This window comes from Gallus gallus, chromosome 2 (genome assembly GCF_016699485.2).
Source record: "Gallus gallus isolate bGalGal1 chromosome 2, bGalGal1.mat.broiler.GRCg7b, whole genome shotgun sequence".
In the NCBI taxonomy this organism is placed as follows: Eukaryota; Metazoa; Chordata; class Aves; order Galliformes; family Phasianidae; genus Gallus; species Gallus gallus.
The window spans coordinates 148,009,907-148,031,783 of NC_052533.1; the positions used below are offsets into that span (position 1 = coordinate 148,009,907).

A 21,877-nucleotide genomic window follows, 5' to 3' on the forward strand; every position below is an offset into this window, starting at 1 on the left:
AGTCACACATTGGTCACATTGAGACGTAAATTGGGTGAGTTGACCGCACTGAGCTCCGTGTTGGCCACATGGAGCTGTGTGTTGGCCACAGGGGCCATATAAAGCCACACGTTGGCCACCCTGAACCACACAGTGGCCACATTGAGCCTAAATTGGGTGGGTTGATCACACTGAGCTCTGTGTTGGCCACATGAAGCCATTTGTTGGCCACAGTGGCTGTATAAAGCCACACGTTGGCCACATTGGCCACCCTGAACCACACAGTAACCACGTTGAGTCACACATTGGCCACATTCAGCATAAATTGGGTGAGGTGACCGCACTGAGCTCCATGATGGCCACATGGAGCTGTGTGTTGGCCACAGGGGCTGTATAAAGCCACACGTTGGCCGTGATGAGCCTCACAATGGCCATGTTGGCCACCCTGAACCACACACCGGCCATGTTGAGTCACAAATTAGCCACACTGAGCCTAAACTGGGTGGGTTGACCACACTGAGCTCCATGTTGGCCACATGTAGTGGTGTGTTGACCACAGTGGCCATATAAAGCCACACGTTGGCCGTGATGAGCCACACGTTGGCCACATAGGCCACGTTGAGCCACAGATTGAGTGAGTTGACCGCACTGAGCTCTGTGTTGGTCACATGGAGCTCAGTGTTGGCCACAGTGGCTGTTTAAAGCCACACGTTGGCCGTGATGAGCCACACGTTGGCCACGTTGGCCACTCTGAACCACACATTGGCCACACTGAGTCACACATTGGCCACATGCAGTCATAAATTGGGTGAGGTGACCGCACTGAGCTCTGTGTTGGCCACATGGAGCTGTGTGTTGGCCACAGTGGCCATATAAAGCCACACATTGGCCATGATGAGCCCCACATTGACCACCCTGAACCACACATTGGCCACGCTGAGTCACAGATTGAGTGAGTTGACCACTCTGAGCTCTGTGTTGGCCACACGGAGCCACGCGTTGGCCACATTGGCCATGCTGAGTCACAGATTGGTTAAGTTGACCACTCAGAGCTCCATGTAGACCACAGCAGGACACGTGACGGCCACGTAGGCCATGCTGAGTCACAAATAGCTCAATCTGACCACTCAGAGCTCCATGAAGACCACACCAGGCCACGTGACGGCCACGTAGGCCATGCTGAGTCACAAATAGCTCAAGCTGACCAATCTGAGCTCCACGTTGACAGCACCAGGCCACGTGATGGCCACGTTGGCCATGTTGAGTCACAGAATGGTTAAGTTGACCACTCTGAGCTCCACGTTGAGCACAGCAGGCCATGTGATGGCGATGCAGGCCATGCTGAGTCACAAATGGCTCAAGTTGACCACTCTGAGCTCCACGTTGACCACATGGAGCCACGCGTTGGCCATGTTGGTCACACCAGGCCACGTGAGGGCCACGCTGAGCCACTGATAACACAAGTTGACCACTCTGAGCTCCACGTTGACCACAGCAGGCCACGTGATGGCGATGCTGGCCATGCTGAGTCAGAAATAGCTCAAGCTGACCACTCTGAGCTCCACGTTGACCACATGGAGCCATGTGTTGGCCATGTTGGTCACACCAGGCCACGTGAGGGTCACGCTGAGCCAATGAGAGCTCAAGTTGACCACTCTGATCTCCACATTGACCACAGCAGGCCATGTGATGGCCATGCAGGCCATGCTGAGTCACAAATAGCTCAAGTTGACCACTCTGAGCTCCACGTTGACCACACCAAGGCCACATGATGGCCATGTAGGCCATGCAGAGTCACAGAATGGTTAAGTTGACCACTCAGAGCTGCAGGTAGACCACAGCAGGCCACGTGAGGGCCACGTAGGCCATGCTGAGTCACAAATAGCTCAAGCTGACCACTCTGAGCTCCATGTTGACCACATGGAGCCACGCGTTGGCCATGTTGGTCACACCAGGCCACTTGAGGGCCACACTGAACCACTGATAACTCAAGTTGACCACTCTGAGCTCCACGTTGACCACACCAAGGCCACGTGAGGGCCATGCTGGCCATGCAGAGTCACGGATTGGATAAGTTGGCCACTCAGAGCTCCATGTAGACCACACCAGGCCACGTGATGGCCACGTAGGCCATGCTGAGTCACAAATAGCTCAAGTTGACCACTCTGAGCTCCACGTTGACCACACGGAGCCACGTGGTGGCCATGTTGGTCACACCAGGCCACGTGCGGGCCACACTGAGCCACGCAGAGCTCAAGTTGACCACTCTGAGCTCCACGTTGAGCACAGCAGGCCACATGAGGGCCATGCTGGACGTGCTGAGTCACAAATAGCTCAAGTTGACCACTCTGAGCTCCACGTTGACCACACGGAGCCACGTGGTGGCCATGTTGGTCACACCAGGCCACGTGCGGGCCACACTGAGCCACGCAGAGCTCAAGTTGACCACTCTGAGCTCCACGTTGAGCACAGCAGGCCACATGAGGGCCACGTTGGCCATGCTGAGTCACAAATAGCTCAAGCTGACCACTCTGAGCTCCACGTTGACCACATGGAGCCACGTGTTGGCCATGTTGGTCACACCAGGCCACGTGAGGGTCACGCTGAGCCAATGAGAGCTCAAGTTGACCACTCTGATCTCCACGTTGACCACAGCAGGCCACGTGATGGCGATGCTGGCCATGCTGAGTCAGAAATAGCTCAAGCTGACCACTCTGAGCTCCATGAAGACCACACCAGGCCACGTGATGGCCATGCAGGCCATGCTGAGTCACAAATAGCTCAAGTTGACCACTCTGAGCTCCACGTTGACCACACCAGGCTACGTGATGGCTGTGTTGGCCATATTGAGTCACAAATAGTTCAAGTTGACCATTCAGAGGTCCATGTAGACCACACCAGGCCACGTGACGGCCACGTAGGCCATGCTGAGTCACAAATAGCTCAAGCTGACCACTCTGAGCTCTGTGTTGGCCACATGGAACCACGCGTAGGCCATGTTGGTCACACCAGGCCACGTGAGGGCCACACTGAGCCACTGATAGCTCAAGTTGACCACTCTGAGCTCCACGTTGACCACACCAGGCCACGTGATGGCCACGTAGGCCATGCTGAGTCACAAATAGCTCAAGTTGACCACTCTGAGCTCCATGTTGACCACATGGAGCCACGCGTTGGCCATGTTGGTCACACCAGGCCACTTGAGGGCCACACTGAACCACTGATAACTCAAGTTGACCACTCTGAGCTCCACGTTGACCACAGCAGGCCACGTGATGGCCATGCAGGCCATGCTGAGTCACAAATAGCTCAAGTTGACCACTCTGAGCTCCACATTGACCACATGGAGCCACGTGGTGGCCATGTTGGTCACACCAGGCCACGTGCGGGCCACACTGAGCCACGCAGAGCTCAAGTTGACCACTCTGAGCTCCACGTTGAGCACAGCAGGCCACATGAGGGCCATGCTGGACGTGCTGAGTCACAAATAGCTCAAGTTGACCACTCTGAGCTCCACGTTGACCACACCAGGCCACGTGATGGCCACGTAGGCCATGCTGAGTCACAAATAGCTCAAGCTGACCACTCTGAGCTCCACGTTGACCACATGGAGCCATGTGTTGGCCATGTTGGTCACACCAGGCCACGTGAGGGTCACTGAGCCAATGAAAGCTCAAGTTGACCACTCTGATCTCCACATTGACTACAGCAGGCCATGTGATGGCCATGCAGGCCATGCTGAGTCACAAATAGCTCAAGTTAACCACTCTGAGCTCCACGTTGACCACACCAGGCTACGTGATGGCTGTGTTGGCCATATTGAGTCACAAATAGCTCAAGTTGACCATTCAGAGGTCCATGTAGACCACACCAGGCCACGTGATGGCCACGTAGGCCATGCTGAGTCACAAATAGCTCAAGCTGACCACTCTGAGCTCCATGTTGACCACAGCAGGCTATGCGATGGCCATGTTGGCCATGCTGAGTCACAGATTGGTTAAGCTGACCACTCAGTGCTCCATGTAGACCACTCTAGGCCACGTGAGGGCCATGCTGGCCACCCTGAGCCACAGATCCATCAAGCTGACAACTCTAAGCTCAGCACTACCCACGTTGATCCACATGGCGGCCACGTAGAGCCTCAAGGCGGCCACCTTTGACCACGCACCACCCCGCAGCCGTGCCCACTCACCCCTCTCCCACCAGGCCTTCGTGCTCGTCGGCCAGCGAGTCGCGGCGGAAGGGCAGCACCACCAGGCGCGTGCCGTAGATGAGCATCACGGCGCAGCGCCCGTCGGGGTCCACGCGCACCTTGGGGATGTGCACGTTCTGCACGAAGCCGTCCTGCGGGTGGCAACGGTGGGGGCGGGGGGTTATGGGGAAGCCTGTTCCCCCCCCCTAACCCCAGTTCCCATCCCCCCTCCCCCCCAGCCCCACACCCACCCGCAGCTCCGGCTCCTCGAAGTAGTGCAGCGAGAGCGTCTTCAGGTCGTGTGTGCCGGGGTCGTACTCCACCACCGAGAGCTGCAGCGGGGAGGGCACGGTGGAGGGGAGGGAAAAGACCCCATCCCTGTCCCTGTCCCCATCTCTGCCGTGTCCCCATCCCATCCCCATCCCTGTACACATTGTGTCCCCATCCCTGCCCCAATACGTCTCCATCCAGGTCCCCATCTCCGTTACGTCCCCATCTCCATCCCACCCCATCCCCATCCCATCACCACCCCATCCCCATTTCCTTCCCCATCCCATTCCATCCCTTCCCCACCCATCTCCACCCCATCCCCATTTCCTTCCCCATCCTATTCCATCCCTTCCCCATCCCATCCCCACCCCATCCCCATTTCCTTCCCCATCCCATCCCCATTCCCTTCCCCATCATATTCCATCTCTTCCCCATCCCATTCTCATCCCATCCCATCACCATCCCATCTCCATTCCTTTCCCCATCCCCATTACATCCCCATCCCCATCCCAACCCAACCCCATCCTATCCCATTCCCTTCCCCATCCCCATTATGCCCCCATCCCCATTATGTCCCCATCCCCACCCCATCCCCATCCCATCCTATCCCCATCCCTATCCCATCCCTATGCGCATTTCGTATCCCCAACCCATCCCCATCCCCAACCCCAATCCCTTCCCCATCTCATCCCCATCCCATCCAATCTCCATCCCTATTCCCTTCCCCATCCTCTATATGTCCCCATCGCCATCCCATTCCCTTCCCCAGCCCCATTACGTCCCCATCCCCATCCCCACCCCACCCCAACCCCATCCCATCCCATTCCCTTCCCCATCCCCATTAAGTCCCCATCCTCATTCCCTTCCCCATCCCCATTACATCCCCATCCCAATCCCCACCCCAACCCCATCCCATCCCATCCCATTCCCTTCCCCATCCCCACCCCAACCCCCTCCCATCCCATCCCCACTCCATCCCCATTATGTCCCCATCCCCATTACATCCCCATCCCCACCCCAACCCCCTCCCATCCCATTCCCTTCCCCATCCCCATTAAGTCCCCATCCTCATTCCCTTCCCCATCCCCACCCCATCCCTATTCCCTTCCCCATCCCCATTACATCCCCATCCCCATCCCCACCCCAACCCCCTCCCATCCCATTCCCTTCCTCATCCCCATCCCCATTACATCCCCAACCCCACCCCAACCCCACCCCACCCCATCCCATTCCCTTCCCCATCCCCACCCCAACCCCACCCCATCCCATTCCCTTCCCCATCCCCATTATGTTCCCATCCCCACCCCATTCCCATTATGTCCCCATCCCCATTGTGTCCCCATCCCCATTACATCCCCACCCCCACCCCATCCCCACCCCAACCCCACCCCATCCCATTCCCTTCCCCATTCCCATTATGTCCCCATCCCCATTGTGTCCCCATCCCCATTCCATCCCCATCCCCACCCCAAACCCCCCCCACCCCATTCCCTTCCCCACCCCCCCCCCCACCTCCCACCCCACCCCCCCCCCACCTTGGCGTCCTTGAAGCTGAGCAGCAGGGCGTCCCTCTTGGCTCCGGCCAGCTGCACGCTGGCCATGGACATGACGTTGCCGAAGAAGGAGAAGGAGGCCACGAGCTCCAGCTTCTCCTTGTGCCCGCGGCCCTCTGTGGGGGGGGGCGTGGGGTCACAGGGTTCTGCCCAATGAGCCCCCCCACAGTGAGGGGGTCACTGTTGGGGTGTCACGTTGGGGGGGTCACAGTGTTGGGGTGTAACGTTGGGGGGGGGTCACAGTGTTGGGGTGATTTGGGGGTTCACGTCATTGGGGGGGCACATTGGTGGGGGTCACAGTGTTGGGGGGTCATGTCGGAGGGGGTCACAGTGTTGGGGCATCACGTTGGGGGGGGTCACAGCATTGGGGTGTCACATTGGGGGGGGGGGGTCACAGTGTGGGGTGTCACTTTGGGGGGGGTCACAGTGTTCGGGTGTCACACTGGGGGGGGTCACAGCGTTGGGGTGTCACATTGGGGGGGGTCACAGTGTGGGGTGTCACTTTGGGGGGGGTCACAGTGTTGGGGCATCACGTTGGGGGGGGGTCACAGCATTGGGATGTCACTTTGGGGGGGCTCACAGTGTTGGGGTGTCACACTGGGGGGGGGGTCACAGTGTTGGGGTGTCACACTGGGGGGGTCACAGTGTTGGGGTGTCACGTTGGGGGGGGGTCACACTGTTGAGGGGTCACAATGTTGGGGTGTCACATTGGGGGGGGGTCACGGTGTTGGGATGTCATGTTTGGGGGGGTCACAGTGTTGGGGTGTCATGTGGGGGGGGGTCACAGTGTTGGGGTGTCACACTGGGGGGGGTCACAGTGTGGGGTGTCACTTTGGGGGGGGTCATAGTGTTGGGATGTCACGTTTGGGGGGGGTCACAGTGTTGGGGTGTCATGTCGGAGGGGGTCACAGTGTTGGGGTGCTGCTGTCAGGGGTAATGTTGGGGGGGGCACATTGGTGGGGGTCACAGTGTTGGGGGGCTCATACTGTTGGGGGGGTCACAGTGTTGGGGTGTCGTGTTGGGGGGGTCACAGTGTTGGGGTGTCACATTGGGGGGGTCACAGTGTTGGGGGGTCATGTTGCTGGGGGGGGTCACGTTGGGGGGGGCGGTCACACTGTTAGGGCGTCACATTGGGGGGGGGTCAAAGTGTTGGGGCGTCACGTTGGGGAGGGGTCACAGTGTTGGGGTGTCACATTGGGGGGGTCACAGTGTTGGGGTGTCACGTTGGGGGGGGTCACGGTGTTGGGATGTCACATTTGGGGGTGTTCACAGTATTGGGGGGTCACGTTGGGGGGGGTCACAGTGTTGGGGGGTCACTTTGGGGGGGGTCACAGTGTGGGGTGTCACTTTGGGGGGGTCACAGTGTTGGGGTGTCATGTCGGAGGGGGTCACAGTGTTGGGGGGTCACGTTGGGGGGGGTCACAGTGTTGGGGCATCACGTTGGGGGGGGGTCACAGCATTGGGATGTCACTTTGGGGGGGGTCACAGTGTTGGGGTGTCACACTGGGGGAATCACAGTGTTGGGGGGTCACGTTGGTGGGGGGGGTCACAGCGTTGGGGTGCCACTTTGGGGGGGGTCATAGTGTTGGGGTGTCACGTTGGGGGGGGTCACACTGTTGAGGGGTCACAATGTTGGGGTGTCACATTGGGGGGGGTCACGGTGTTGGGATGTCACGTTTGGGGGGGTCACAGTGTTGGGGTGTCACGTGGGGGGGGTCAGAGTGTTGGGGGGTCACATTGGTGGGGGGGGTCACAGCGTTGGGGTGTCACATTGGGGGGGGTCACAGTGTTGGGGGGTCACAGTGTTGGGGTGACGCTGCCAGGGGCGATGTTGGGGGGGGCACATTGGTGGGGGGCACAGTGTTGGGGTGATTTGGGGGTTCACGTCATTGGGGGGGCACATCGGTGGGGGTCAGTGTCGGGGGGTCACGTTTGGGGGGGGTCACAGTGTTGGGGTGTCACACTGGGGGGGGGTCACAGTGTTGGGGTGTCATGTCGGAGGGGGTCACAGTGTTGGGGTGCTGCTGTCAGGGGTGATGTGGGGGGCACATTGGTGGGGGTCACAGTGTTGGGGGGGTCATACTGTTGGGGGGGTCACAGTGTTGGGGTGTCACATTGGGGGGGTCACAGTGTTGGGGGGTCATGTTGCTGGGGGGGGGTCACGTTGGGGGGGGGGCGGTCACACTGTTAGGGCGTCACATTGGGGGGGGGTCAAAGCGTTGGGGCGTCACGTTGGGGAGGGGTCACAGTGTTGGGGTGTCACACTGGGGGGGGTCACAGTGTGGGGTGTCACTTTGGGGGGGGTCATAGTGTTGGGATGTCACGTTTGGGGGGGGTCACAGTGTTGGGGTGTCATGTCGGAGGGGGTCACAGTGTTGGGGTGCTGCTGTCAGGGGTAATGTTGGGGGGGGCACATTGGTGGGGGTCACAGTGTTGGGGGGCTCATACTGTTGGGGGGGTCACAGTGTTGGGGTGTCGTGTTGGGGGGGTCACAGTGTTGGGGTGTCACATTGGGGGGGTCACAGTGTTGGGGGGTCATGTTGCTGGGGGGGGTCACGTTGGGGGGGGCGGTCACACTGTTAGGGCGTCACATTGGGGGGGGGTCAAAGTGTTGGGGCGTCACGTTGGGGAGGGGTCACAGTGTTGGGGTGTCACATTGGGGGGGTCACAGTGTTGGGGTGTCACGTTGGGGGGGGTCACGGTGTTGGGATGTCACATTTGGGGGTGTTCACAGTATTGGGGGGTCACGTTGGGGGGGGTCACAGTGTTGGGGGGTCACTTTGGGGGGGGTCACAGTGTGGGGTGTCACTTTGGGGGGGTCACAGTGTTGGGGTGTCATGTCGGAGGGGGTCACAGTGTTGGGGGGTCACGTTGGGGGGGGTCACAGTGTTGGGGCATCACGTTGGGGGGGGGTCACAGCATTGGGATGTCACTTTGGGGGGGGTCACAGTGTTGGGGTGTCACACTGGGGGAATCACAGTGTTGGGGGGTCACGTTGGTGGGGGGGGTCACAGCGTTGGGGTGCCACTTTGGGGGGGGTCATAGTGTTGGGGTGTCACGTTGGGGGGGGTCACACTGTTGAGGGGTCACAATGTTGGGGTGTCACATTGGGGGGGGTCACGGTGTTGGGATGTCACGTTTGGGGGGGTCACAGTGTTGGGGTGTCACGTGGGGGGGGTCAGAGTGTTGGGGGGTCACATTGGTGGGGGGGGTCACAGCGTTGGGGTGTCACATTGGGGGGGGGTCACAGTGTTGGGGGGTCACAGTGTTGGGGTGACGCTGCCAGGGGCGATGTTGGGGGGGGCACATTGGTGGGGGGCACAGTGTTGGGGTGATTTGGGGGTTCACGTCATTGGGGGGGCACATCGGTGGGGGTCAGTGTCGGGGGGTCACGTTTGGGGGGGGTCACAGTGTTGGGGTGTCACACTGGGGGGGGGGTCACACTGTTGGGGTGTCATGTCGGAGGGGGTCACAGTGTTGGGGTGCTGCTGTCAGGGGTGATGTGGGGGGCACATTGGTGGGGGTCACAGTGTTGGGGGGGTCATACTGTTGGGGGGGTCACAGTGTTGGGGTGTCACATTGGGGGGGTCACAGTGTTGGGGGGTCATGTTGCTGGGGGGGGTCACGTTGGGGGGGGGCGGTCACACTGTTAGGGCGTCACATTGGGGGGGGGTCAAAGCGTTGGGGCGTCACGTTGGGGAGGGGTCACAGTGTTGGGGTGTCACACTGGGGGGGGTCACAGTGTGGGGTGTCACTTTGGGGGGGTCATAGTGTTGGGATGTCACGTTTGGGGGGGGTCACAGTGTTGGGGTGTCATGTCGGAGGGGGTCACAGTGTTGGGGTGCTGCTGTCAGGGGTAATGTTGGGGGGGGCACATTGGTGGGGGTCACAGTGTTGGGGGGCTCATACTGTTGGGGGGGTCACAGTGTTGGGGTGTCGTGTTGGGGGGGTCACAGTGTTGGGGTGTCACATTGGGGGGGTCACAGTGTTGGGGGGTCATGTTGCTGGGGGGGGTCACGTTGGGGGGGGCGGGTCACACTGTTAGGGCGTCACATTGGGGGGGGGTCAAAGTGTTGGGGCGTCACGTTGGGGAGGGGTCACAGTGTTGGGGTGTCACATTGGGGGGGTCACAGTGTTGGGGTGTCACGTTGGGGGGGGGTCACGGTGTTGGGATGTCACATTTGGGGGTGTTCACAGTATTGGGGGGTCACGTTGGGGGGGGTCACAGTGTTGGGGGGTCACTTTGGGGGGGGTCACAGTGTGGGGTGTCACTTTGGGGGGGTCACAGTGTTGGGGTGTCATGTCGGAGGGGGTCACAGTGTTGGGGGGTCACGTTGGGGGGGGTCACAGTGTTGGGGCATCACGTTGGGGGGGGGTCACAGCATTGGGATGTCACTTTGGGGGGGGTCACAGTGTTGGGGTGTCACACTGGGGAATCACAGTGTTGGGGGGTCACGTTGGTGGGGGGGGTCACAGCGTTGGGGTGCCACTTTGGGGGGGGTCATAGTGTTGGGGTGTCACGTTGGGGGGGGTCACACTGTTGAGGGGTCACAATGTTGGGGTGTCACATTGGGGGGGGTCACGGTGTTGGGATGTCACGTTTGGGGGGGTCACAGTGTTGGGGTGTCACGTGGGGGGGGTCAGAGTGTTGGGGGGTCACATTGGTGGGGGGGGTCACAGCGTTGGGGTGTCACATTGGGGGGGGTCACAGTGTTGGGGGGTCACAGTGTTGGGGTGACGCTGCCAGGGGCGATGTTGGGGGGGGCACATTGGTGGGGGGCACAGTGTTGGGGTGATTTGGGGGTTCACGTCATTGGGGGGGCACATCGGTGGGGGTCAGTGTCGGGGGGTCACGTTTGGGGGGGGTCACAGTGTTGGGGTGTCACACTGGGGGGGGGTCACACTGTTGGGGTGTCATGTCGGAGGGGGTCACAGTGTTGGGGTGCTGCTGTCAGGGGTAATGTTTGGGGGGGGCACATTGGTGGGGGTCACAGTGTTGGGGGGGTCATACTGTTGGGGGGGTCACAGTGTTGGGGTGTCACACTGGGGGGGGGTCACACTGTTGGGGTGTCATGTCGGAGGGGGTCACAGTGTTGGGGTGCTGCTGTCAGGGGTAATGTTTGGGGGGGGCACATTGGTGGGGGTCACAGTGTTGGGGGGGTCATACTGTTGGGGGGGTCACAGTGTTGGGGTGTCACATTGGGGGGGTCACAGTGTTGGGGGGTCATGTTGCTGGGGGGGGGTCACGTTGGGGGGGGGCGGTCACACTGTTAGGGCGTCACATTGGGGGGGGGTCAAAGCGTTGGGGCGTCACGTTGGGGAGGGGTCACAGTGTTGGGGTGTCACATTGGGGGGGTCACAGTGTTGGGGTGTCACATTGGGGGGTCACAGTGTTGGGGGGTCATGTTAAGGGGGGGTACTTTGGGGGGGTCACAGTGTTGGGGTGTTACGTTGGGGGAGTCAAAGTGTTGGGGTGTCACATTCGGGGGTCACAGTGTTGGGGGGTCACATTGGGGGGTCACAGTGTTGGGGGGTCATGTTGGGGGAGTACTTTGGGGGGGTCACAGTGTTGGGGCGTCACGTGGGGGGGGGGTCACACTGTTGGGGTGACACTGCCAGGGGCAATGTTGGGGGGGGCACATTGGTGGGGGTCACAGTGTTGGGGGGTCACTTTGGTGGGGGGGGTCACAGTGTTGGGGTGTCACATTGGTGGGGGTCACAGTGTCGGGGTGTCATGTTGGGGGGGGTCACAGTGTTGGGGTGTCACACTGGGGGGGGTCACAGTGTGGGGTGTCACTTTGGGGGGAGTCACAGTGTTGGGGTGTCACGTTTGGGGGGGGTCACAGTGTTGGGGTGTCATGTCGGAGGGGGTCACAGTGTTGGAGTGCTGCTGTCAGGGGTGATGTGGGGGGCACATTGGTGGGGGTCACAGTGTTGGGGGGTCACAGTGTTGGGGGGTCACGTTGGGGGGGGGGTCACAGTGTTGGGATGTCACGTTTGGGGGGGGTCACAGTGTTGGGGTGTCATGTCGGAGGGGGTCACAGTGTTGGGGTGCTGCTGTCAGGGGTGATGTTGGGGGGGGCACATTGGTGGGGGTCACAGTGTTGGGGGGCTCATACTGTTGGGGGGGTCACAGTGTTGGGGTGTCGTGTTGGGGGGGGCACAGCATTGGGGTGTCACACTGGGGGGGGGTCACAGTGTGGGGTGTCACTCTGGGGGGGGGTCACACTGTTGGGGTGTCACTTTGGGGGGGGTCACAGTGTTGGGGTGTCACACTGGGGGGGGTCACAGTGTTGGGGTGTCACGTTGGGGGGGGTCATGGTGTTGGGATGTCACGTTTGGGGGGGTCACAGCGTTGGGGGGTCACGTTGGGGGGGTCACAGTGTGGGGTGTCATTTTGGGGGGGGTCACAGTGTTGGGGTGTCACGTTTGGGGGGGGTCACAGTGTTGGGGTGTCACGTGGGGGGGTCAGAGTGTTGGGGGGTCACATTGGTGGGGGGGGTCACAGTGTTGGGGTGTCACATTGGGGGGGGGTCACGGTGTTGGGATGTCACGTTTGGGGGGGGTCACAGTGTTGGGGTGTCATGTTGGAGGGGGTCACAGTGTTGGGGTGCTGCTGTCAGGGGTAATGTTTGGGGGGGGCACATTGGTGGGGGTCACAGTGTTGGGGGGCTCATACTGTTGGGGGGGTCACAGTGTTGGGGTGTCGTGTTGGGGGGGTCACAGTGTTGGGGTGTCACATTGGGGGGGTCACAGTGTTGGGGGGTCATGTTGCTGGGGGGGTCACGTTGGGGGGGGCGGTCACACTGTTAGGGCGTCACATTGGGGGGGGGTCAAAGTGTTGGGGCGTCACGTTGGGGAGGGGTCACAGTGTTGGGGTGTCACATTGGGGGGGTCACAGTGTTGGGGTGTCACGTTGGGGGGTCACAGTGTTGGGGGGTCATGTTGGGGGGGTCACAGTGTTGGGGTGTCACATTGGGGGGTCACAGTGTTGGGGGGTCACATTGGGGGGGTCACAGTGTTGGGGTGTCACGTTGGGGGGTCACAGTGTTGGGGGGTCATGTTGGGGGAGTACTTTGGGGGGGTCACAGTGTTGGGGGGTCATGTTGGGGGGGTACTTTGGGGGGGTCACAGTGTTGGGGTGTCACATTGGGGGGTCACAGTGTTGGGGGGTCACATTGGGGGGGTCACAGTGTTGGGGTGTCACGTTGGGGGGTCACAGTGTTGGGGGGTCATGTTGGGGGAGTACTTTGGGGGGGTCACAGTGTTGGGGTGTCACGTTGGGGGGGTCAAAGTGTTGGGGTGTCACGTGGGGGGGGTCAGAGTGTTGGGGTGTCACATTGGTGGGGGGGGTCACAGCGTTGGGGTGTCACATTGGGGGGGGTCACAGTGTGGGGTGTCACTTTGGGGGGGGTCATAGTGTTGGGTTGTCACGTTGGGGGGGGTCACACTGTTGAGGGGTCACAATGTTGGGGTGTCACATTGGGGGGGGTCACGGTGTTGGGATGTCACGTTTGGGGGGGTCACAGTGTTGGGGTGTCACGTGGGGGGGTCAGAGTGTTGGGGGGTCACATTGGTGGGGGGGGTCACAGTGTGGGGTGTCACTTTGGGGGGGGGGGGTCACAGTGTGGGGGTGTCATGTCGGAGGGGGTCACAGTGTTGGGGTGCTGCTGTCAGGGGTAATGTTGGGGGGGGCACATTGGTGGGGGTCACAGTGTTGGGGGGGTCATACTGTTGGGGTGATTTGGGGGGGTCATGTTGTTGGGGGGCAGATTTTTTGGGGGGTCACACTGTTGGGGTGACGCTATCAGGGGCGATGTTGGGGGGGCACATTGGTGGGGGTCACAGTGTTGGGGTGATTTGGGGGTTCACGTCATTGGGGGGGCACATTGGTGGGGGGTCATGTTGGGGAGGGGTCACAGAGTTGGGGTGTCACATTGGGGGGGGGTCACAGTGTTGGGGGGTCACGTTGGGGGGGTCACAGTGTTGGGGTGACGCTGTCAGGGGTGATTTTGGGGGGTCACATTGTTGGGGTCACACTGTTGGGGAGTCACATTGTTGGGGGGGGAGTCACACTTTTAGGGTGCCGCTGTCCGGGGGGGGTCCCACGCTCGGGGGGGGGTCCCACACTTTGGAGGGGGGTCCCACACTTGGGGGGGGGATCCCACACTCAGGGGGGGGGGTCCCACGCTTGGGGGGGGGGGGTCGTCCCACACCTGGGGGGGGTTCCCATGCTTGGGGGGGGGATCCCACACTCAGGGGGGGTCCCACACTCGGGGGGGGGGGGGGTCCCATGCTTGGGGGGGTCCCACGCTTGGGGAGGGGGGGGTCATCCCACACTTGGGGGGGGTCCCCCCACTTGGGGGGGGGGGTTGTCCCACACTTGGGGGTGTCCCACATTTGGGGGGGTTCCACACTTGGGAGGGGGGGTCCCACACTTGGGAGGGGGGATCCCATGCTTGGAGGGGGTTCCCACACTCCTGGGGGGTCCCCACACTTGGGGGGGGATCCCACGCTTGGGGGGGGTCCCACACTTGGGGGGCGTCCCCACACATGGGGGGTTTCCCACGCTCGGGGGAGGGGATCCCACGCTGGGGTGGTCCCCACACATGGGTGGGGGTCCCACACTCGGAGGGGGGGATCCCACGCTGGGGGGGGGGTCCCACACTCGGGGGGGGGGGGGGGGTCATCCCACACTTGGGGGTGTCCCACATTTGGGGGGGGTTCCATGCTTGGGGGAGGTTCCACACTTGGGAGGGGGTTCCCACACTTGGGAGGGGGGGTCCCACGCTTGGGGGGGGGGGGGGTCCCATGCTTGGAGGGGGGGTCCCACGCTTGGGGGGGGGCGGTCGTCCCACACCTGGGGGGAGGTCCCATGCTTGGGAGGGGGGGTTGTCCCACACTTGGGGGGGGTCCCACACCTAGGGGGGGGTTCGTCCCACGCTTGGGGGGGTCCCACGCTGGGGGGGGGGGGGTCGTCCCACACTTGGGAGGGGGGGGTCCCACGTTTGGGGGGGGGGTTCCAACGATTGGGGGGGGTTCCCACACTTGGGGGGGGGTCCCACACTTGGGGGGGTCCCACATTTGGGGGGGGTTCCACGCTTGGGGGAGGTTCCACGCTTGGGGGGGGGTGGTCCCACACTTGGGGGGGGGGTCCCACGCTTGGGGGGGTTCCATGCTTGGGGGAGGTTCCACACTTGGGGGGGGGTCCAACACTTGGGAGGGGGGTCCAATGATTGGGAGGGGGTCCCACACTCGGGGGGGGGGGGGTCCGACGCTTGGGGGGGGTCCCACATTTGGGGGGGGTTCCACACTTGGGAGGGGGGGGGATCCCACACTTGGGAGGGGGGGGTCCCACGCTTGGGGGGGAGGGGTCCCATGCTTGGAGGGGGGGTCCCACGCTTGGGGGGGGAGGTCCCATGCTTGGGAGGGGGGGTTGTCCCACACTTGGGGGGGGTCCCCACGCTTGGGGGGGGGGGTCCCACACTCCTGGGGGATCCCACGCTTGGGGGGGGGATCCCACGCTTGGGGGGGGGGGGGGGTTGTCCCACACTTGGGGGGGGTTCCACACTTGGGGGGGGGGGATTCCAAACTTGAGGGGAGGTCCCACACTTGGGAGGGGGGGGTCCCACGTTTGGGGGGGGGTCCAACGATTGGGGGGGGTTCCCACACTTGGGGGGGTCCCACATTTGGGGGGGGGTTCCCACGCTTGGGGGGGGTTCCCACGCTTGGGGGGGGGGCTCCAACGATTGGGAGGGGGGTCCAACGATTGGGAGGGGGGTCCAACGATTGATTGGGAGGGGGGGTCCCACACTTGGGGGGGGGGGGGGGGGTCGCACTCCCACCTACCCACATTCCGATCTCCTTTGGTTCCGCTCTGCAAACAGAACACAAAGAGCCGTCAGCGCCGCCCCACACCGACACCCCTCAGCCCCACACGTGTGGGTCGGGGGTCCCACGGGGGGGTCCGGGGGGGGTCGGGGGGGGGGTCATAAGCGAACCTCAGCGTCGTGGTTGAGGCGGTAGACGTAGAGCTGGGAGGTGCCGGCCACCACCAGGTTGCGCTCCGCGGTGCCAAAGAAGTGGCAGTAAAGGCAGAACTCCAACCCCGTGGGGGGGTGGGCCTGCTTGTACACCGCGTACATCGGGGGGGGGGACAGCGCCGCCCCACTGCCGCCCCACTGCCGCCCTATAGCCGCCCCACAGCCGGGCTGCCCTCACAGCCACCGATCACAGAGGACCTGGGGGGAGATGGAGAGGTTGGGGGTCAATGGGGAGCTGGGAAGGACACAAAGGGGTTCTATGGGGCTGGCCCCAATACACAGTGCCCCATACACAAACAGGGGTGGCCCCATAGCTTCTATGAGTCTCTGTGGAGTCCTACAGCCATCCTATAGCGGCCCTATAGCCGCCCTACAGCCAGGCTGCCCGCACAGCCACCGATCGCAGCGGACCTGGGGGAGATGGAGAGGTTGGGGGTCAATGGGGAGCAGGGAAGGACACAAAGGGGGTCCTATGGGGCTGACCCTAATCCACAGTGTGCCCCATGGAAACCCAGGGGTGGCCCCATAGCTTCTATGGGGCTCTATGGAGGTCTACAGCTGCCCTATAGTGGCCCTATAGCCGCCCTACAGTCCCAGCTAATGATTGCAGCAGACCTGGGGGGGAGATGGAGAGGTTGGGGGGCAATGGGGAGCCGGAATGCACACATATGGGGTTCTATGGGACTGGCCCTAATCCACAGTGTGCCCCATAGACGCCCAGGGGTGGCCCCATAGCTTCTATGAGTATCTATGGTGCCCTACAGCTGCCCTATAGCCGCCCTATAGCCGCCCCACATCCGGGCTGCCCTCACAGCCACCGATCGCAGCGGACCTGGGGGGAGACGGAGAGGTTGGGGGTCAATGGGGAGCTGGGAAGGACACAAAGGGGCTCCAATGGGGCTGCCCCCACCCTACTACACCCCATGGAAAGCCAGAGGTGGCCCCATAGCATCTATGGGTCTCTGTGGTACCCTACAGCTGCCCTATAGCCGCCCTACAGCCGGGCTGCCGTCACAGCCACTGATTGCAGAGGACCTGGGGGGGAGATGGAGAGGTTGGGGGGCAATGGGGAGCTGGGAAGGACACAAAAAGGTTCTATGGGGCTGGCCCCAATACACAGTGCCCCATACACAGACAGGGGTGGCCCCATAACTTCTATGAGTCTCTGTGGAGTCCTACAGCCATCCTATAGCGGCCCTATAGCCGCCCTACAGCCGGGCTGCCCTCACAGCCACCGATCGCAGAGGACCTGGGGGGAGATGGAGAGGTTGGGGGTCAATGGGGAGCTGGGAAGGACACAAAGGGGTTCTATGGGGCTGACCCTAATCCACAGTGTGCCCCATGGAAACCCAGGGGTGGCCCCATAGCATCTATGGGTCTCTGTGGTACCCTACAGCTGCCCTATAGCCGCCCTACAGCCGGGCTGCCCTCACAGCCACCGATCGCAGAGGACCTGGGGGGAGATGGAGAGGTTGGGGGTCAATGGGGAGCTGGGAAGGACACAAAGGGGTTCTATGGGGCTGACCCTAATCCACAGTGTGCCCCATGGAAACCCAGGGGTGGCCCCATAGCATCTATAGGTCTCTGTGGTACCCTACAGCTGCCCTATAGTCGCCCTACAGCCGGGCTGCCGTCACAGCCACTGATTGCAGAGGACCTGGGGGGAGATGGAGAGGTTGGGGGTCAATGGGGAGCAGGGAAGGACACAAAGGGGGTTCTATGGGCTGACCCTAATCCACAGTGTGCCCCATGGAAACCCAGGGGTGGCCCCATAGCTTCTATGGGTCTCTATGGAGGTCTACAGCTGCCCTATAGTGGCCCTATAGCCGCCCCACAGCCGGGCTGCCCTCACAGCCACCGATCGCAGAGGACCTGGGGGGAGATGGAGAGGTTGGGGGGCAATGGGGAGCTAAGAAAGACACAGAGGTGCTCCTATGGGGCTGGTCCTAATCCACAGTGTGCCCCATGGAAACCCAAGGGTGGCCCCATAGCACCTATGGGTCTCTGTGGAGCCCTATAGCTGCCCTATAGCGGCCCTATAGCCTCCCTACAGCCGGGCTGCCATCACAGCCACCGATCGCAGAGGACCTGGGGGGAGATGGAGAGGTTGGGGGTCAATGGGGAGCAGGGAAGGACACAAAGGGGGTCCTATGGGGCTGGCCCCAATACACAGTGTGCCCCATGGAAACCCAGGGGTGGCCCCATAGCTTCTATGGGTCTCTATGGAGGTCTACAGCTGCCCTATAGTGGCCCTATAGCCGCCCCACAGCCGGGCTGCCCTCACAGCCACCGATCGCAGAGGACCTGGGGGGAGATGGAGAGGTTGGGGGTCAATGGGGAGCTGGGAAGGACACATAGGGGGTTCTGTGGGGCTGGCCCTATTCCACAGTGTGCCCCATGGAAACCCAGGGGTGGCCCCATAGCATCTATAGGTCTCTGTGGTACCCTACAGCTGCCCTATAGCCGCCCTACAGCCGGGCTGCCGTCACAGCCACTGATTGCAGAGGACCTGGGGGGGAGATGGAGAGGTTGGGGGGCAATGGGGACCTGGGAAGGACACAAAGGGGTTCTATGGGGCTGGCCCCAATACACAGTGCCCCATACACAGACAGGGGTGGCCCCATAGCTTCTATGAGTCTCTATGGTGCCCTACAGCTGCCCTATAGTGGCCCTATAGCCGCCCCACAGCCGGGCTGCCCGCACAGCCACCGATCGCAGCGGACCTGGGGGGAGATGGAGAGGTTGGGGGTCAATGGGGAGCTGGGAAGCACATAAAGAGGGTTCTATGGGGCTGCCAACACCCGATTGCACCCCACAGACACCCAGGGGTGGCCCCATAGCATCTATGGATCTCTATGGTGCCCTACAGCTGCCCTATAGTGGCCCTATAGCCGCCCCACAGCCGGGCTGCCCGCACAGCCACCGATCGCAGAGGACCTGGGGGGAGATGGAGAGGTTGGGGGTCAATGGGGAGCAGGGAAGGACACAAAGGGGGTTCTATGGGGCTGACCCTAATCCACAGTGTGCCCCATGGAAACCCAGGGGTGGCCCCATAGCATCTATAGGTCTCTGTGGTACCCTACAGCTGCCCTATAGTCGCCCTACAGCCGGGCTGCCGTCACAGCCACCGATCGCAGAGGACCTGGGGGGAGATGTAGAGGTTGGGGGTCAATGGGGAGCTGGGAAGGACACAAAGGGGTTCTATGGGGCTGACCCTAATCCACAGTGTGCCCCATGGAAACCCAGGGGTGGCCCCATAGCATCTATGGGTCTCTGTGGTACCCTACAGCTGCCCTATAGCAGCCCTACAGCCGGGCTGCCGTCACAGCCACTGATTGCAGAGGACCTGGGGGGGGAGATGGAGAGGTTGGGGGGCAATGGGGACCTGGGAAGGACACAAAGGGGTTCTATGGGGCTGGCCCCAATACACAGTGCCCCATACACGCCCAGGGGTGGCCCCATAGCTTCTATGGGCTCTATGGAGGTCTACAGCTGCCCTATAGTGGCCCTATAGCCGCCCTACAGTCCCAGCTAATGATTGCAGCAGACCTGGGGGGGAGATGGAGAGGTTGGGGGGCAATGGGGAGCAGGGAAGGACACAAAGGGGGTTCTATGGGGCTGGCCCTACTCCACAGTGCCCCATAGACACCCAGGGGTGGCCCCATAGCCTCTATGGGTCTCTGTGGAGCCCTACAGCCATCCTATAGCAGCCCTATAGCCGCCCCACAGCCGGGCTGCCCTCACAGCCACCGATCGCAGAGGACCTGGGGGGAGATGGAGAGGTTGGGGGGCAGTGGGGACCTGGGAAGGACACAAAGGGGTTCTATGGGGCTGACCCTAATCCACAGTGTGCCCCATGGAAACCCAGGGGTGGCCCCATAGCATCTATAGGTCTCTGTGGTACCCTACAGCTGCCCTATAGCCGCCCTACAGCCGGGCTGCCCTCACAGCCACCGATTGCAGAGGACCTGGGGGGAGATGGAGAGGTTGGGGGGCAATGGGGAGCTGGGAAGGACACAAAAAGGTTCTATGGGGCTGGCCCCAATACACAGTGCCCCATACACAGACAGGGGTGGCCCCATAACTTCTATGAGTCTCTGTGGAGTCCTACAGCCATCCTATAGCGGCCCTATAGCCGCCCCACAGCCGGGCTGCCCGCACAGCCACCGATCGCAGCGGACCTGGGGGGAGATGGAGAGGTTGGGGGGCAATGGGGAGCTGGGAAGGACACAAAGGGGGTTCTATGGGGCTGACCCTAATCCACAGTGTGCCCCATGGAAACCCAGGGGTGGCCCCATAGCTTCTATGGGTCTCTATGGAGGTCTACAGCTGCCCTATAGTGGCCCTATAGCCGCCCCACAGCCGGGCTGCCCTCACAGCCACCGATCGCAGAGGACCTGGGGGGAGATGGAGAGGTTGGGGGTCAATGGGGAGCTGGGAAGGACACATAGGGGGTTCTGTGGGGCTGGCCCTAATCCACAGTGTGCCCCATGGAAACCCAGGGGTGGCCCCATAGCATCTATAGGTCTCTGTGGTACCCTACAGCTGCCCTATAGCCGCCCTACAGCCGGGCTGCCGTCACAGCCACTGATTGCAGAGGACCTGGGGGGGGAGATGGAGAGGTTGGGGGGCAGTGGGGACCTGGGAAGGACACAAAGGGGTTCTATGGGGCTGGCCCCAATACACAGTGCCCCATACACAGACAGGGGTGGCCCCATAGCTTCTATGAGTCTCTGTGGAGTCCTACAGCCATCCTATAGCGGCCCTATAGCCGCCCTACAGCCGGGCTGCCCGCACAGCCACCGATCGCAGAGGACCTGGGGGGAGATGGAGAGGTTGGGGGTCAATGGGGAGCTGGGAAGGACACAAAGGGGGTTCTATGGGGCTGCCCCCACCCTACTGCACCCCATAGACACCCAGGGGTGGCCCCATAGCATCTATGGGTCTCTAGGTAGGTCTACAGCTGCCCTATAGCCGCCCTATAGCCGCCCCACAGCCGGGCTGCCCTCACAGCCACCGATCGCAGAGGACCTGGGGGGAGATGGAGAGGTTGGGGGTCAATGGGGAGCAGGGAAGGACACAAAGGTGGTTCTATGGGGCTGGCCCCAATCAACTGCGCCCAATACACGCCCAGGGGTGGCCCCTTAGCATCTATGGGGCTCTATGGTGCCCTACGGCTGCCCTATAGTGGCCCTATAGCCGCCCCACAGTCCCAGCTAATGATTGCAGCAGACCTGGGGGGAGATGGAGAGGTTGGGGGTCAATGGGGAGCTGGAATGTACACATATGGGGTTCTATGGGGCTGGCCCTATTCCACAGTGCCCCATAGACACCCAGGGGTGGCCCCATAGCTTCTATGGGTCTCTATGGAGGTCAACAGCTGCCCTATAGCGGCCCTATAGCAGCCCTACAGTCCCAGCCACCGATCGCAGCGGACCTGGGGGGAGATGGAGAGGTTGGGGGGCAATGGGGAGCAGGGAAGGACACAAAGGGGGTTCTATGGGGCTGGCCCTACTCCACAGTGCCCCATAGACACCCAGGGGTGGCCCCATAGCCTCTATGGGTCTCTGTGGAGCCCTACAGCCATCCTATAGCAGCCCTATAGCCGCCCCACAGCCGGGCTGCCCTCACAGCCACTGATTGCAGAGGACCTGGGGGGGGAGATGGAGAGGTTGGGGGGCAGTGGGGACCTGGGAAGGACACAAAGGGGGTTCTATGGGGCTGGCCCCACCCTACTGCACCCAATACACGCCCAGGGGTGGCCCCATAGCTTCTATGGGTCTCTATGGAGGTCTACAGCTGCCCTATAGCCGCCCTATAGCCGCCCCACATCCGGGCTG

At 61.9% G+C, this 21,877-nt stretch overlaps 1 protein-coding gene across 2 annotated transcripts in view; it reads right to left on the bottom strand.

The window, feature by feature from the left end:
• LOC121112980 (cleavage and polyadenylation specificity factor subunit 1-like) overlaps positions 1-21,877 on the bottom strand; it is a 43,595-nt gene that overhangs the window by 19,767 nt on the left and 1,951 nt on the right. Inside the window, exons 2-7 of one of the 2 annotated variants that reach the window (XM_046927207.1) lie at positions 16,330-21,068; positions 15,996-16,235; positions 15,844-15,871; positions 5,977-6,110; positions 4,423-4,503; positions 4,172-4,323 (exon numbers count right to left, since the gene is read on the bottom strand). In XM_046927207.1, coding sequence (XP_046783163.1) covers positions 4,172-4,323; positions 4,423-4,503; positions 5,977-6,110; positions 15,844-15,871; positions 15,996-16,139 — 539 coding nt within the window. In that variant the 5' untranslated portion in view covers positions 16,140-16,235; positions 16,330-21,068. The remainder of the gene's footprint in view (positions 1-4,171; positions 4,324-4,422; positions 4,504-5,976; positions 6,111-15,843; positions 15,872-15,995; positions 16,236-16,329; positions 21,069-21,877) is intronic. The other variant, XM_040696130.2, reaches the window with a different exon arrangement.